General features: G+C 39.0%; 2 protein-coding genes across 4 annotated transcripts in view; both read right to left on the bottom strand.

Moving 5' to 3' along the window:
• Positions 1-7,249, bottom strand: part of LOC103391942 (cyclic AMP receptor-like protein A) — a 55,857-nt gene extending 48,608 nt beyond the window's left edge. For all 3 annotated transcript variants that reach the window (XR_522844.3, XM_008328430.3, XM_025063870.1), the window contains exons 1-5: positions 7,056-7,249; positions 4,306-4,358; positions 3,259-3,313; positions 1,631-1,687; positions 1,483-1,546 (exon numbers count right to left, since the gene is read on the bottom strand). Coding sequence is in view for 2 of the 3 variants with exons in the window: in XM_008328430.3 (XP_008326652.1) it covers positions 1,483-1,546; positions 1,631-1,687; positions 3,259-3,313; positions 4,306-4,358; positions 7,056-7,118 (292 nt within the window). In the remaining variant the exon portion in view is untranslated. The remainder of the gene's footprint in view (positions 1-1,482; positions 1,547-1,630; positions 1,688-3,258; positions 3,314-4,305; positions 4,359-7,055) is intronic.
• Positions 7,250-8,701: 1,452 nt separating this feature from the next.
• On the bottom strand, positions 8,702-11,777 carry mid1ip1b (MID1 interacting protein 1b). The gene is made up of 2 exons (XM_008328428.3): positions 11,557-11,777; positions 8,702-10,535 (listed from the first exon to the last, which is right to left on the bottom strand). Exon 2 carries the CDS (start codon positions 10,063-10,065, stop codon positions 9,556-9,558), a length of 510 nt encoding a protein of 169 aa, XP_008326650.1. The 5' UTR covers positions 10,066-10,535; positions 11,557-11,777; the 3' UTR covers positions 8,702-9,555.
• Positions 11,778-18,203: the final 6,426 nt, after the last annotated feature.

Genomic DNA, 18,203 nt, shown 5'->3' with positions numbered 1-18,203 from the left:
GAGGAAAACCCTCGCCTCATACAGGTGATGAAACACAAAGGCATGCGGTCTGAAACTGGATGTTATGAATGGCTGCTATGGGGCCAATAAGTATGCAGCACGGAGTTTTAGCTCCCAGGTGTTACACCATTGTTATGGGTGTGGTGTTCTTAGCCTGGGTGTCTGAATATTCCCAAATGACGTACAAGTTTAACTGCAAAGCCTTGCTAGGTGCTGTACAATAAATTCAAATAACAAAGGCAAAAATCTTTAAGTTTTACTTCTCAAAAAAACTTATGTATGGGGCACAGAGGATGAGTTGGCAAAATAAACGTAATTTAAAAAATAGTTTGTTTAAGTAGAAGAAGTTGTTGGATTTTGTCCCAGTTTCTGGATTTCTGTAGGTATAGTTCTGAAATCTGGGGAGATGAGTACAAATAGTCTATGCATTGTTTATGTTTTTTGTTTGTTCATATGCTATAACTGGAGAGTTTTTCACCAAAACTATGTTTTCACATTTTTCCAGGGAGGTCAGAGTAGATTCTGTGAAAGCACCTCTGGGACTGCTACACCCACTGTAACACGTAACACTGCAATTTAAAAAATTGCATCTAGTTTTACAACATTTTTTATCTAGCATAAGTGTCTGTTTGACCAAACATGCAATCAAATTGTCATTTTTTTAAAAGTGAAAGTTCAAAATGCTGAAAAGCAAGTTAAGCTCTCTCTCTATATATAAATGTTAGTCCAAATTAGAGCAAAAGGTAGGAAACAGTAGAAGGCTGTTTCAAAGATAGCTAAAATGTGCAAAAACATCTTCAGATATCTTGGCAACCCCAAACCAAGTATTCAAGCCAGAATTGTTAAATGAGATCTAAGATTAATGATCTGAGGTCAGCTGAAAAGAAAAACATAAAGCTAGCCAAAAAAGAGCTAAATGTTAAGCTAAAAAAACATAATCCACAAGGAACAAGTGCTCTTAAAAAGGGTCTTTTTGTTAAGGCCATGACTTAAAACATGACTGCTTCAGAAAAACTAACAGTAGCAGATTGATGAAGAAGTTGTTATTCTACCCGGCAGGGTTGGCGAACCTAACAGCTTCTGCAGCAGCCTGGGTTCACTTTTCACCTGCAGCCTCTGCTCCATGTTTAGTATTTTCTTCCTTCCCCTGCAACTTTTTCAATACTGCTCTCTTCAATCTGTCATAAAAACAGCCAAGCAGCCAGCACTTTAAGAGGAGAACGCAGATCTCCCCTCCTTTGATATACAAATACAAACTGAACTGGAAACAACTGCTCACTTCCCATTTTTCCAAAGGCTCTGGGTGGAAGATGTTATTAGCTAGAACAAACGGGGTTGACGCACCTTCTGTTGTCAATTCAAACACTGCGCTGACGCTGATATACAAGCTCTCTGGCAGATGTCTTTTCTGGCTAACACGTCGCTGTCGCATAAAGGTTTTGCCAGTTGGTCATTAATAATGTTTTCTTCTGGATTTCTTACCAAAGTAAGTTAACCACCAGGCCTGGAAGTCACAAAGAGAGCCCTCTGGTGGATGGGATTCTCCCTGGGGAGACAGAAAGGCATTTTATCAAGAAAATAAAAGTATGTGTTTGTGCGTACGTGTGTGAGAGAGGCAAGAGAAACTCACCATGACATAAGCCACGCTGTCAAAAAACGCAGCCACAGTGAGGCTCAGGATCATCTTCTGTACAGGGAAAATGGCATTAGGTGTAGGTTTAGGAAACAACGTGAGACGCAGATGCTAATCCACAGGTTTTTACAACTTTGTAAAGGGTTCACAGTTTCAGTGGTAAAGGTGTAAATGGCTATGGTGTCCCTGTACTCTGGTGCTTCAGTGGAAATGGAAATGTACCTCAAGTTAAAACAAAAAAAGACACAAATATAAATGACCTCTTTAAAGAACCAGCTAATTGTAGATGTATTGACAAATATCACAGAAAGGACAGATTCATTTTTTTTTAAACCTTTTACAAAATAAACTTCTTCATCTGTTTTAGAGGCTAGAATCACAGCTGTTACCCAGAACCTGGCTGTGTTTATAAAGGCATGGTAAAATCACACACACACATACAGGCACACACAAACACACACACACAGCCCTAAATCAATGCATGTCCAGCAGTGACCCTGCCAAGGCCACAGAGGAATAGCAGGAGAGAGGAGGAGGAGGGTATGAAGAGCAGGAGGGCCAGAGAGCGCTAAAGACTATTGACTGAGAGATAACCTTTGTGTGAGGCTGTGGTATGTAGTGGGTTTACGTGATGTAAGAGGTGGAGGAGGAAGAGAAGGACGAAGAGGGGTTAAGAGGAAGTGAGATCACTGCATTCAGCATGAGTAAAAAAAGGGTAGCATCACTGAAATGTGTCGAGCTGTCGTTTACTTCTGATTGGAAGGATAAAACCTGATGGACCTGCAGCACTGGCTGCACAACAGGAGAACCCACAAGCAGCTGCACACTTACAGTGCCATCCAATGTCAAACTTTTTTGTTGTGGGAGAACATTTTAAAATATGCAATAATTGTTGGAATAATTAGAGGTTTTGTGATGAAGTGAATGCAATTAATGGGTTTTTTGAATAAAATTGTAATATTTGACAACGAAGCAGTTTTTCCGTCAATCACAGATTACCAACTCAGCAATGTGGAATTACAGTGTTATATAATAATAATAATAATAATAATAATAATAATAATAATAATAATAATAATAATAATAATGAAGTCTGCATGGTATGCAGAAATATATTCATGTTCTTAGGTGTGTAACATATGGCCCCATTGTGATATCCTTCCATGGGGCCCAGAATTCCTGACGGCGCCCCTGACATAGCCCAGGTTATCTCTGGTGTACGTGCTCGCAGAAAAACCTAGTTTTTGTCTGTTTGTATTAAGGTGATACCATTGAAGTGAAGTGCTGCAGTAATAAAAAAAAGTTGTTTCACTATATGGAAACTTCGAAACTCTTATCCAAACTACCATCAACAAACTGTTTTTGTAAAAAGCAGTTGGCAACAAACTTTAGCTGCTCAACGACCAACCTATAGTGTGTGCACTAATGTGACCTGTTTCCCAGAAATTAGAAACTGAGGAAAGTATTAAAATATGTGGTGTTACTTTTTTCTGTGTTCCTGTACTCCTGTACAGGAGTCATTCAGTCAACTGAACGTGCAACACAGTTGCCCATGACTGCAAATAAGAGATAAACAGATAAAGCATGTTGCAGTGTATTCTGTGCAACACTGTGTGTGGACTCACCTGAGCTAAGGAGTGATATCTGCGCAGCAGCCAGATCACAAACAGCATGAAAAGACTAAAAAGAAAAAAATTACATACAAAATAAAACATGAAATAATCAATTTCCATCTTCTGTAAGCAAAGTTGTTCAACTTCACCTGAGATGACTAATCATGAAAACATGAACTAAAACTGATGAAATCTTTGTTAAAAAAACTATTCTATGTTCCTGTATCTACAAGGTTATTAAAAGAGACATCCATTCAGTGTCAACGTAACTAAAACAGCAGAGAATGACAAGCAGGAGTGAAAAAGGAATATGAAGTAGACATAAACACAAGTAAAATATTCCTATGATTATTCTCACTCATACTTCTGGAACATTTTACAGGAAGTTAAAGTTAAAATAACAGAGAAACTTGTGTAAACCTCACAGCTTTGGGAAACAGTGAGGCAGGATGACTATTTTATGTCTGTGAAACTGATTATTTCTCAGGTTTTCAATCATTAATAATTGCACGTGGCAGGTCAGGCCGTTTTTATAGCCATAAAGTAAGGAGTAGATGTGACCAGACCATATATTTCGTCCATGTTTCATCTTTCCAAATGGTCTGTGCAAACTTTTTGACTCGTAAGCCACAATGGGTTCTAAAATATGACAGGAGAGCCAGACCAGGACCAGATAGATCGGAGGGTTGGTGTGAACTAAAATAAATGACATGTAAAAGCTACACATCAATGATTTTAGCCTGTACTACTCCCAGTGGCAAAGTGATGGTTAACACTGTATTCTTTAAAAACTGCAAAGGTTTCTTGTCATATCAGACATACACCCTTTGATCAGATCTCAGTGAAAAAAATATGTTCTTGTCCACTCCTTATTAAACACTCCACATTCACTGCCCACGTTTCTCTTTTTTGACCTGCTATTAGCTAATAGTTAAGAGAATTAGGTGAAGTACTAGGTATGAAAATGTCTCAGTTTTATTATTATTCGGGTGTAAAGTAAAAACCACACAGTTATATTAAGACAGATTAAAAGAATGTAAGTTTTAAGTAAATATTTACCATCCCACCAAGGAGAAGGTGCCCGTGGCTCGTTTTACTGCTAAAATCAGCGCCTGTAAATCAAAACAACTCATTAATAAATAAGCAGAAACAACCAAACATGACAGGTTTTTTTTTTTACATTATTTCATTTTTTGTTTTTCTGGGCAAACCAAATTGCAACAAAGGCCAAAATTACATAGTGCTATAATCACAGAGTTACAAATGACCTGTTTGACAAAACATTCTTCTGCTCAAATGTGCCATTTGTACATCTGCACAACAGCACGCACTCTTACAAGAACGTAGTGTACAGTTTCTGGGAAGTCATTGGCAGAAATGTAAAACACGTAGTCACATCATGGAATCAGAGGTGTCAATGTATTTGACCGAGTTAAAGATGCCTCGTAGCAGTTTACTGCTAAATGACAGCTGTGTGCATTGACACTGAGATGGAGGCTGATGTGTTAACGAGGCCAGAACCTGATCCACAACATACCTCTGTGCAAAACCTGCAACTGATTTGACAGATACTTCTGAAAGCAATGAGAATGATTCACAGCTTTGGACCTGAAGGGTTCAGAGATTTTGAAGAAGAGACCAATGTTTAAGTGCACTGAATGAAACAAGGCATGTTTAAAAAAAAGGGCGGCTGCTGCAACTTGTCACTGGACGACAACCTGTTATTGTCTCTGCAAACATACAACGGAGTCTGTGTACTTTTGCAAACTTTCAAAGGGTACTGGACAACGGATGCAAGATATTAAGGTGTATTTCAAAAAGAGTTTTGTCGCCACTATAAAAAAACACTGACACTTTCTCACAGAAGAATGATCAAATCCACTAAGCAAAGTAGATTTTCTTTGATAAGTACTTCATTTTTGTTACAAAATAAAAACAGTTCTCATCTTTTTTGTTCCTTTCAAAGATTGTTGGAATTTTTGCAAACAGAGGTTACACTGCTATATTGGAAAGCATATTTACTAGACACAGACTATACATGTACAAGAGACAGATTGTATAAGGTCAATGAACATTTTCCTGAAAAGTTTCAGGTCTTCTTGAAGAGACACAATGTAGCTTTTATGCTTCATTAGTGGTGAAAGTAAAGATGATCACCATTATAAATCAGAGAAATAGCTTCATTGTCCAAAAACTTATTCATAATGGCTTCCATAAATAGCACAGAATTTCTGTTTTGTTTTTTTCAAAACTTGGACAAGGATGGATATACATCCAAGTATTTATATTTAAACATCTCACAAAAACCAGGGAATGATTGTTAAAGTTCAAGCAATGACTTGGATATTGACCCAATTTTCAATTTAGCCATGGTGGGTGTTTGCTCTTTTTTGTAGTTTTCAGATTTACAAAATAAGATTATGTGGAATTGTAGAAAATAAATGCAGGTACAAACACCAAGTGTCACCTTCGTTAAAGACAAAATTCTCTTTGTGCAAGGTAAGTGTGACCAAAGGTTACTGTGGTTTGCCAGAGAATATGCAAAAACCTCATACTTCAGAATGCATCCAAAATATGAGAAGATGTAAGGCAACATGTGGGTGTCTGGCTAAACCACATTCCTGTAGCATTCTTCCATTGTAATTAAATGGAAGATAACCTGAAGCTACTGGCATGAAAACGATGCTAACAATGATTAACACATTCACTGCAGCAGAGACTGACTGCTTCTGAGATTTTTGCATAGAAGCTAACACAATAAAACCAGTATTTTTAAAATATATAAATACATTTTAAACATATTGAAAATCATATTTAAATACTCTTGTAACAATATTACTTGAAACAAAGGTTTCTTCTCATTTGGCAGCAATAATCAGTATCATCAAAACAGATCTACCTACATCTCAGTCAATACCTGATCTCTTACTGTTTCACCAACCACCATGGTCTTCATGACAAACTTTTACATACTGAATATTATGATTTCGGCTTCTTTAGTATGCTATTTTTAGGTAGTTAACGTTAATATGAGTCCATTGTGCTTCATCTAAGGAACCATTGCGTGGTTTTAATTTATAAGCATGAGAATTATTCACACACACACTTTGGGTGCATGGAATATTCTCCACTTATGAATCTTTTGTTGGTGTGGCGTAATTTTGCAATGAAAATTTGGCATGTCCTTTACAGAAAATGTTCTTATATCATTAAGAAAATCAGTCCATAGGTAAACACACAAACTCTTAAAAACACACAAATAGAAACATGTGAAAATAAAGAAATAAAGTTTCCTCAAGTGTCCTATTAAACACTATTGTTTGTTTCTGGGCTGGACAGGAATTTCTATTAAATATGACCATTACTGTTCCAACTATGCAAATTAAACCCCATCAAATTATTTGTGTGCCAGTTTGACAATAAATAATAAAAAATAGTAAAATAGCATTTATTATATTTTAAGACCATATTTTGATATATATTTATATACTTTAGGGTTGATACATTTGTAATTTTGAGAGTTGTATATATGCAGTTGATCGATAAACTCCCCCTTAGTTAACGTAAAATGATAGTAATTTATTAGACAAGTAAATGTTCTTTGCCATCATACAGTGTAAACGCTTAGTCAGGAATGGAACCCCTCTAAAAAAATCAATCAAATCAATGAATCAATAATCGATACGCCATTAAGTAACGGCAGGTATTCTCCGTTCTATGAAAGTCCCAGATGTTTACTTACAGAAACGATAAGGAACTAACAGGCTAATTACCCACACAGCTAATAAACAGCAAGGCTCGCTACTTACGCATCGATAATCTTCTGAGTCCGTATTGAAAAATACGCATCGGGAGTCGTTGGTTTCTGGCATTGTATTTACATTAAAACCATGTAGTCAATATGTTATTTTTATAGAATATACATATGAAATATATTTGGCTCGATATGTTGATGTTTTGATGTAGCTTTGTTGCACTTCCTGTTACTACAGTGCGCAGAAAGGGACAAAAAGAACCTCTCAACATCAAAGGCGAAGTGCCGGAGACAGATTCGACTGAACGTATTCTAGTTAGAATTCTGCATCCAAACGCTATTTAGTTGCATTTTAAAAGACTAAAGTCTGCCGCATTTATAAGTTATATTGTATATGACTATATGCCTGGTGCAGAGTAGTCTATTAATTACTTACAGGCTCAAAAAAAGTTTTAATGTTGAGTCACAGGCAAGTTCTGGAATCTTCATCCTGATAGTAGAAAGTCGTTAGCCATATAGATTTAAGGGTTTAAACTATATCTACGCCAACAATTAGTTGTGTTAGGGCTATTATTGTCTACTGACGTCCAGCTATTTAAAAAAACCTAAAAAATTAAAGGGGACAATTAAAAAAAGTTGATTGCACTTTTATATTTTCTGCTGTGTTAGACAAGTTATCATTTAACAATAAAAAACACCAAAATAATTTAATTATTTAAACACTGTAAGACTGTTTACCTGTACGAGTGTAACTCTAACCATAACCCTCCCTGTTTTCAGTTCTTTAAAACACACAAGATGGTAAAAGCTAACTAACCATCTTACCGATTAATGTGATAAATGATAAGTTCACATTGTATGACTCGGAGAAAAAAAAGTATTTCCAGAAAACCCTTTCTGCTACCTAAGCATTTTAAATTTTGAGTTCAATTGGTTCAAGTTATTGTCAAAAAAAAACTTTTCTCAACCTGAATGTAGTTTTACACCATCCGCCCGCACAAATACCTACAGCCTTTTTAACAACCTGTGTCATTTCTAATGAATGTTTTTCAGGCCTAGTGTCACTACAAATGAAAACAAAGCAATATTCACTCGACAAAAAACAAAACAAAACAAAAAAAAATAACTAAGGCTGTCTTTTGGCAAATGTTTGTTGTCTGTCTCTGCACTCGCTGGGATCATTACATCACCTGTTTTCAGAGCTGAGGGGATGATTCTGATCCAGACACACATTTCCAAGCAGGAGCACAGATGCTGGTGATTCTGTCTGATGCTTTTAGTGTTTCCTCTGACATTTTGTCAGTTTGTTCTGTAAATGCAGCAGTTTCTATCCAAATCTCTGACTTGCACATTTCAGATTGTTTGAAGGAATAGCTGTTATGTGATTTTCACGGTCCTGAACAAAGATCATAGATGATACCTACGTCAAGAAAGGGCTTTTTCCTCCTTTTCTTAAAATGTATATAATACGATTCCAAATTTGATGAAAGATGTTCCATGAAGGCTAATGAAATTGCTAGGATCTAAATGAACTTTGATTCCATCTCAAAACACTGCAATCAATTGCAAAACTTTGGTCCATGTGCAGGATACTTTTTACACTTCTTTTTATTTCTTTATTTTTTTAATAATACGCCTTTATATATATAAAACACATTTGTTTTTTAATGTATTTTGTGTCATGAGTCACAACAACACCAGTACATTTAAATAGCTTTTTATTCATCAGTAAAAAAGGGTGCAGAAGGTGCATACAAAGGCATTGGCATATTTTGAAAGATGGATGTGACTCCACTGGATAAAAAAAAACAAGACATTTTACACAATGCATCTCATGGAAACCATGATCATTCTCTCTATGTAGAAGAATAATCACTTGATTCCATTTCATTGACCATATTTGGCTCTGGGAGATCATGGGCAGCTGCAGTAGCACATACATATGCCTCCTTCCATGCAAAGCACACAAAACACAGAAGTACTAAAATGTGAAGGAGCTCTGGTCATACATAGAAACACAGACAAAACATACTTGAACAAACTAACATCATCAGCATCACAGACAGGAAACTGAGTCTTTTGTTAGTATTCCCCCCTCACTAGGGGGTTGATTCAAATGCCAGGTCCTGTAATCTCCAACCCGTCCTCCAATGTTGAAATAGCATCTGGCTCTCTGACATACAGTGAGGTAATAAATTACACATTAAATAAAGCTTTTTCTTAAATACGTTTCATCTGCGTATCACAGGAAATGAAGGCATTGGTGTGTACAGCAACACCCTGGAGTGCAAATTTAAAAAAGTGGGTGTTGAGTGGGTGTACACACGGACATGCTTTCTTCAAGATCAACACATCTACAGTCAGAAACACAGATCAGACAGCCCACCCAGAACAGAACAGAACAGAACCACCCTTGGGCCAGTAGGAGAAATTAACTGCCACTATTTCCTGGTTTGTCCAAAAGTCAGTGCAGCAGCAACAGCAGCAGGTTGATTAGAGGGCCATTAGAGAAGACAGTTCACAGAGTCCATGTCTTCATCAGACTGGAGGGACCTTCACTGACCCCAGCCACCGATGCCGATCTCCTGTTTATAGCGCTTGGTGAGACAGACGGCCTGCTGCGTCAGTTTGGACAGCACGTCCTGCAGACCCGTCAGATGGTACTGGAACTGCTTGGCCAAATCTTCTTCCTCCTCTTCGTCCTCCTCATCGAAGGAATTCGCGGAAGATGATGCGGCGGAGGCGGTGGAGGCGATGGATGCGGTGGAGTTCATGCGGGTGATCTTCATGCCCTCTTTGCGCCTCTCGTCGGCGGAGGCGCAGCGAACCCCCCACTCCATGTCACTGCGGATGGACTTGAGCAGCTGGTAATAGCTGTACATGTCCCCTTCCTCCTCGTCCGACTTCATGGAGCTCAGCTCCCGGTCCTCGTCCAGCGGGACGTCCCGCAGCAGACTGGGCACCATGATGGTCTGGTCCATATTGTTGACGGCGCCGATGAAACGGTTCATGGCGTTGAAGAGGGAGTTCTTCTGGTTGTACGTTTCTGTCAGCTGCATCATCATCTTGGCAGATTTTCTTCTGTCAGTTCAGCCACAGAGGAGAAATTGAAGTTCCGGGTTCCTTGCTTTGGTTGTGTCCTGCTGTTACTCTGCCCTGATCAGATTAAATGCGGCTTCTTCCTTGTAATTACGCTGCTGTGTGGATGGGTTGTCGTATAAATCAGGCGATCTGAGTTAATAGTTGTGCGTAGTTGCTGACTTCCCTCCTCTCTCTCTCTCTCTCTGCTGACTGCGTCTCTTCCTTGTTCTGCTGTGTGACGGGCGCGTCCTTTTTAAAGCCGGTGCTTCGGTTTCGATGATTTCCAAGGCGGTGCCAAGAAGACCTGTCCGTCAGGTTTCCCCACTGCCACTGCAACCCGACCCGAATGACCTAAAATAGCACCCGGCAGAGTACCGGGGAGGCTCCGCACAGTTTCTAGAAGAGGTGTGGCTTTGAGGTGACAGTCAGGCGGCCCATCACCACAGCTGTCCCCCTGCAGAAACACACATTTTGGAGGATTTTAAAATTCCCGAAGCTTAACCGTGCGTAATTACGCACAGCACTGTCCCGTATCAAACTTTAATTTCCCTCTTGCCCGGGTATGTGCGCCTCTAAATCAGCCTTCTGTGGAGTAAGTGAGTGATATTACATCACCACACGCTACATTCTGTTCCGATGAGCCAGACACGCAGGGAGGACACAACATAGCGCAGACCCGGCTGCATGAATATTCATATCCTCAGCCATCAGCCCATGCACCGGCTCTCGGTAAGGCCAATCAGAGACGTTTCAGAGGCGGGACAAACTCAAGTTCAGCCCAATGGCAGGGCCTGTTTTCCTCCTCTGGTTTGTTGAAGGCAGAGACACAACGTGGTACATACAATCAGCCCTGGCACAGTGGATGCATGGACAGTTGTTTCTTTCCACAGAATGGAATTTAAAAATCAGTCTTAACAGTACAAGATACACTGTTTTGTACTAATGAATGACCGTATCAGACAGAACAGACACTGGAAGTCCCATCTATTTTTAAGTGTAACAGCAGGGTGTGTAGTTTGATTGTTATCACTAAGTCCAGAGCATACAAAACAATCACGTAATGATGAGTAAACAATATAAAACAGCATTAAAATGTTAAAAGAAACCTTGCCTATTTTAATGCTCATAAACATTCAGGTTTAGTAAAGTAAAGTAAAATCTGGCACAGAAATTGTGGTGAATCCTCAGCAAGGTACCAGTGACTCTGATTAAGGAACACGTTGACAAAGTTAGAGCAAAAAAGAATAAAATGTGTAAATCTGTATCATGAGGGTGTGACACTTACCAAGTTTAAACTGTTGAATGTGAGTATGAATGAATGGATGTTGATGATGAATTTCTGACTGTAAAATGATTCACAGCAGTGAGGTGGAAAATTAGATCATCCACCCAAAATAGTAAAGAAGAGAATAGTAATGTTTTCAGAAATATCCAAACTTAATCAACTCTGATAACTATTGTCCAATGTTACCTACCTTTTTAGCTTCTCTTTCCTTTGAACCACTTTGCGTTCCTTTTCCCTTTTATTCATTTATTAACTAGATAAATAAAGTTGGCTTGTTGTGCTATTTTTCTTTTGTTTATTAACAGTTGCAATCAAATATGTTGTGTTCTTACGCCTCTCATTATGTTCTTCTTTCCAGAACATTCTTTTATCTGTTTGTCATTAAAAGTACCTGAGGAATGAAGGCAGTGATGTTATCCTTCCTGACATCACTATTTCCTGATCTTCAAAGTTCAGAGGCAGACATCTAGACTTGGAATACTACAAGATCACAGTATGTGAAATATTTCTTTACTTTGATGAACGGCTCATGTATGTATTTCTCTTGTGAGGAAAATAAATAAATAAATACTTAAAAAGACTGTGTAATGTGTCTGTGTGTGTGGCAATATGGCCTGACTTCAACTTAGGGTTGAAGTGTTGAACAGTTCTACTTCTGCTTTCAGATGCACTTGCCATATCCTCTCTTCAAGTGGGGGCGGTTTATAAGCGCTGAAATGCTTTTTGTTGACCGGATCTCTGTGTCTGTGTCATTAGAAGCTTTTTTAGATTACTGTCGTTTATTTAATGTCCTGAAACTTATCTGGTCTCAGCTTGCTTTTTTGGACAAGGAGCAACGCGTCACACAATCTACAGGATCTAGCTCTACCTCTCAAGGGACTGTAAAAGAAAAGTCCCAACATACTTAAATGTACAAATAAATAAGACAGTTCAACATGAAATTGTGCACAAAAAATATGACTGGTGTATTTACCTAAGGTTCAATGATTCACAATTCAATTGAAAATCAAGGAAAGTGAGGCCCAAAACCACCAGTTCCATCTTTCCTCTGTGCTTCAGGGTGTACAGCAACCCTGACAGAAATATTCCTGCCTGGGCATTGCCCCTCAGGGGTAACTTTATTTTATGTCAGGTGCAGCACTGACAGGCTTTGTGGATTACTCTTAGAGCCAAACTGTTACACCAGCCTGCTGTCCAGTCATGTAGCAAAGTTGGATTTCCCTTCACTCGTTCTAACTTTAGCTTCTGGTAAACAGGGGGTTCACATGTAGTCGGCTTCAGAAATAGCCTGGTGTTAGGACTCCGTGTGAATGTACTTTACGACTGCCCCTGAGTGGTCGGTGCAGGGTCTGAAATGTGAGCTTTGGTAAACACTTCTGGCTAAGACCGAAACTGTATAAACATGTTTTTGTCCATGAGGAAGTCCTCAGAATGAAAACAACATTATCTGATATGATGATGATGATAAACAGAGTAAAAACAATTAAAAAGATAGTTAAAAGACAGCAAAATAAATAAAATAGAAGTTATAACTAAAAATAATAAAACACATATAGGTTCTGATATATAAGTAAAAGCTAATGATACTCTTGTTGACAATAAATGATGCAGGGGAAACTGCTCTGTTAAGCTATTGCTGTTGCATCTGTGGATGAGCTAAAAGAGTTAAACAACTACATTATTAGAACAATAGAGTAATTTAAAGGTCCTGATAACAGTGATACCTGATACAGTTTATACTTCAATACTTTCTACTTTTTAGAGCAGCTGAGACTGAGTTGACCAGTTACCCTGATGGGCCATAGGAAATGCACGTTTGAAACATTAGGTTAAAGCCTAAAGGTAGCAAGACTGAATATTGTTATAGGAGGATTTACATTTTTTTGTTGGCCAAGTTGAAAGTTTAACAACAGTCTTAAAGCATAATAGTAAAGACATATATATATTTCCATTCAAAGACAAACCCAGAAGGACCAGTTGGATACCAGCCTCAACGAATAGAATCTGACTTAACAACTTAAAATCACGGGGGCTCGGCAATATAAGTTTGTATGATTATTGACATAATACCGTAGAGTGAGAAAACATTAGAAGAATAAGGCCTGGGTGATACTTCCACGAACAAATGTTTTGGGCAAGGTTTGCTCCATATACTAACAAATGAATCACCATTACTGGAGTCGTTCAGCTAGAATGGTTTGAATGTGGACAAACCAGCTTTAGGAGTTTCTCTCTCATCCGTCCCTGCCTGTCTCTGTCTCCTGCTGTTGACAGTCCTCAGCCGGATTTGTCTTTTTGGTACAATATGTATGACATGAGTCCAAGTAACTCAAGAGTACGAAAACCTGAGGGTGAACTTTCTTCAGTAGTCACCCAAAGAAACTTTTAGCTTTAAGTTAGCAAACAATAGCTTACATTTAGCACAAACTAATTGAAATTGACTAGAAACCAAACAATAGACAATTTTAATACACTGTAGGTTAGCAAAAACATTTTTTAAAAGGCTTCAAATTGGCCAACAAAAAATAAAACGTGCTGCAAAAACAGTTAAAACTCATAAACAAATATTAGCTCAGGCTTGAAACAATAGTCAGAGTTAAAAAAAAATAAAATAGTTTAAAGTTTCTATTAAAAAGATGGAAAATGCTGTTGTAATATTAAAAAGAGAACTGACTACCATTACAATTATAGTTTTTATAATTCACAATGGTACGTATTTATTGACCATATTCAAAAGTAAAGCATTTAAAATAACTTTATAAAATATATATATATTTTAAAATCTTCTTTTATTGAGGCCCATAGAACTACATTTGGGCCCCAGGCCAGAATTGGAACAAGTTAGACTGTAAGGATCAAAGTAGGGAGTTGGAGCCAATCCCTGAGTGACCTCTGTGACCCTGGTCAGGTCAGCAGAGTCTCACAGGATCATAGAGACAAAGATAAACAACACGTCACCACTCACTGTGCCTGTGTGGCAGATTTTTAAGGACAGGTGTGCCTGAATGTCCTGACTTTAAATCTTTGTTCTGGGACAATTTTGTTCAAAATGACGAACTTCTCCCCAGATTTAATTTATGACCCCTGTAACAGGTAATCTTGAAGGTTTTTACAGGAGTTTTATGGCTTGATAGGATTTTATTCTACAAATAAAAATCTGGCGGACATAAAATATAGAACATTTCTTCATTGGTGAACTGTTTTAACTTTATACGGCTATTGAAATAAGCTCCACCTTAAGGAGTTGCAGTAGTAAAATGCTGTTTATGGGTTTATGCATTAGTAATAATAACACAATCAAACTCTGACATGATGAGTCTGCTGCATATTAAATACTTTTATCCATTATAATGCAGTTTGACTACTAAATACTTTTAAAATATTGGCAGATTTTGACGTTGTTTTTGTTTTTTTAATGACCAACAAGGCCTATCTTAAAATTGATGCTAATGGGGGTTTTTCCTGTTTGTCTATGTAATCTATGAAAATTTTGGATTGTTGCAATTTCAAGAAATTTTCTAAATATAATATATAAATAATTGTTCTGTGTTTAATGTTGTGGACATAGTAGATTAAAAAAAACATTTTTAATTCCAGGTCAAAGTGAAGAAAAAAATTAGGCCATGTTGGGATGAGCTATAGAACTTGAATAAAAGAAAAGATGTGCCACTAAAATCATACTCTACTTATTGCCCCACTTCATTAATCTGCACATTGCCGGACGCCCCCCGGCCTTTACCCTCTTAAACCTTCCCTGGAAGCAAAGCTACATGAGCCCAAATGGATTAATTCTATTCCCGCTGTGAAGATTAGCAGTCTCCCGGATGCATTTTAAAAAAGCAGGTCAGCAGAGTGAATGTGCATCACCACTGGGCAGAGATCAGATAAGGAGCAGACGCTGGCTTCGCTTCCTCAAGGGGGCTGTCAATCAAGGCCCCACCTTGCCGACTTCCCCATCACTCTGCCATGAAAAGACCCCTTTCACTTGTCAGAGGACAGCAGCGCCGTGAGCCTGAACGCAACAATGGAACCTGGATCAGTTCTGAGGGGTTGCTCGATTGTGTGCCATGTCTGCAGCGAAGCATACGCCGATTACAGCGGGTGTCATCATCATCCCACAAGGCTCGAGAAAAGGAAAGCGGAGAGGGAGGAAGTGGAAGATGACTGGTAGAGGGAAGAATGGAGGGGGGAGGTAGGGAATGGACTGCTGAACAGTAGGAACGTGCTGTTCGAGCGGGAACTCTGGTGCTTTCTGCAGATGACTCAGGGTGATCCGTGAGTTCTGCGAGGAAGTTGGAGGCAGGACAGCAACAGCAATTACAACAACGTCAGCGACAACAGCTCTTATCATAAACAAACGGCTGGAGAGGGACAGGCCTGCTTTATTACTTTATAAGGTAATAAATGAGGTATCCAAACAGGGAGGGTCTGAGCACGGGGTAAGTGCTCCCTCTGCAAGTTTTAGAAAATTAAAATCATAATAAGGTCATATTAAAGCAGTAACTCCTGTCATATATTTAAAAATAATCCCCAGTCTGATTCAAGTACTGCAAAAGAGCAGGTTCTTTTCCATCTCTTAGCCATGTACGGTCTGAAGCTGATCCTCTTCACTGAAACAAATGATTCATTTTGATGAACTGGGCTCAGTGCTCCAGGAGTCTTTAAAGCCAGTAGTTTCCCCGTTTAAACACACACACACGCAGACACACACACACACACACACTTGCTGAATGGGTTTAATAAAACTGTAACTGGGTGAAGTTTAGAAGACCCCAGAAACTGCTGAGGACTCCAAAGTGAGGTCTGAGTATTTATTTTGGGGAATTCTTGAAACATTACAGTCCAAAGTGCTGGACACTGCAAAAAAGTAAATAAGATGCAGGCAGGCCGGAGTGATCTGTGGTACAAGGGTGGCAGCAAGAGGATTAGGAGCCATTCATCAAAGCCGGTTTTTTAATACAACCAACCATTGTAATTTCACTCTCAATGTAAGTCATAGTCACCCAAAATATTTAAAATCATCAGAAAATTTAACTCAGCTACTATTACTTCATCCTTTATACTTCATCCTCACATTTCTGAAGTTTCTTTGATACATCACTGATGGAGCCAGCAAATTTGCCCTGTTCCAAGTTTCCAGAACAGGTTCTAGAACAAGACTGATTTATTCAGGCTGGTTGACTAAATTAATGGATGGATAGATGGATGGAGGGTTGCTGGATGGATGGATGGGTCAATGGATGGATGGATAGATGGATGGATGGCTTATGGATGGCTGGATAGATATCAACAAGGAAGGAATGAGGTCTAAGCAGCAGGCAACAGTCCTCTTTGCACAGTGGCTAATTTATATTGCTTGTTATGATGTAGTCATATAAAGCAAATCCTTCAGAAGAACAGGCTAAGAACTATGCTAAGCCTTGTAGGCTTATATCTATCTACTGGATATACGGTATGATATTCACCTTAATAATAGTAACGTTCATTTTTTTTCTTAAATTGTATAAATATACTTATTTTCACGTGAGACAAAAAGTCGTACTTTTCATTAGTATCCTTTCAGACACTTCCAGGCAAGGCTAGCTGCTAATTCTCGGCACCTTGCTTCTTCCTCTTTGGGTTTACATGGGTGTTCTGCATCCTTTAAGTAGCATTAGTGCCACCTAGGGGGTCTATTTCCCACTGCTAAACACAGCATTTATAGCTATTAACACCTGTCTCTCTTGCAAAAGAAAGACGAGTGGGAAGAATCCAGACAGAGGGCTGACAGAGGGCGCAGCAGCAGATGAACACAAAGGTAAAATCCTAATTTTCTGGTTTATTTTTATCTAATTATAGCATGTGCTGTCTCATTCTGATGAAAAATATTTGCCTTTTCTTCGAACACAGAAAAAAACAGTTGTTGTCTGGTTGCCACTGGCTGCTCTTTATGTCTGTGCGCTCCTCAGCCAGGGCTTGTGTCGGTGTGAGTAATAGCACTTCCCCGGTGGCAGCTCCCCCCAGCCTATAACCCATTAAGTATCCAGGCGGAGGAAGAGAGGAGAAGAGGGAGAGGGGGAGGCAGGGAGCGGGAGCCACCAGCGGCACACACGCCCCATTAGCGGAGCCAGCGCTGCGCCGCTCCGGCGGTAATTTGCGTAACGAGACCAGAGAGCGGCGGTTTCCCAGAGCTGCTGCTCGAGCCACACATCACCTGCCCGGGTTTAGGATGCATGTCACGGCTGCAGCGCTGCCACGGAGGAGGGAGGATGGAGAGGAGGCAGGAAAACGAGTGTGCGCGTGTGCATGCTGGATTTGTTACCTTGTAAAGGATCTGTCTTTTACAAAAGGCTTTAAAAGAAAACAAAGCAGCCTATATTAAGAAATTGTTGTAAATGTATTATTCAAGTTATGAGTAACACAAAGAGTATAGTTTATGGTACAATAATCATTCACAGGAAAGCTTCACAAAGTGTGTGTTTTTTGCGATTATTTATTTATTTTATTTTTTGCAGAAATATTTACTAGTGCAGTGATTCCCAAACACCGGTCCGTGCCACATTGGTATGCCATGAGATCATCAGGGATATCATTGTAAAACAATCAAATTTCCTTTGCTGACAAAATATTGGCACAGAGCTTTTCAAAAAGATCATTTCTGTTTTCTATTGGAGGTGTACAGCACCACAGAACAGTGCAGCGTGAACAACGTTAGCTACTCAGCTGTACAATCACCAAGTCCAGTTTTTGGAGATGGTATACTGTGGTATACTATTCTCCATCAAACTGTGGCTAATCTGCAACGTTCCTTTGCTGACCTTGTCACTTTCAAAAGTTCCAGCAAACAACATCAGGTGA

Source organism: Cynoglossus semilaevis, chromosome 16 (genome assembly GCF_000523025.1).
Source record: "Cynoglossus semilaevis isolate Cse_v1.0 chromosome 16, Cse_v1.0, whole genome shotgun sequence".
Lineage (NCBI taxonomy): Eukaryota > Metazoa > Chordata > Actinopteri > Pleuronectiformes > Cynoglossidae > Cynoglossus > Cynoglossus semilaevis.
Note: the sequence above shows the minus strand (reverse complement) of the source record. Positions and strands in the feature narration are given on the sequence as shown.

Bases quoted from the DNA above. Each gene is read 5' to 3' on its own strand.
- mid1ip1b (XM_008328428.3), bottom strand. From the start codon at position 10,065: ATGATGATGCAGCTGACAGAAACGTACAACCAGAAGAACTCCCTCTTC.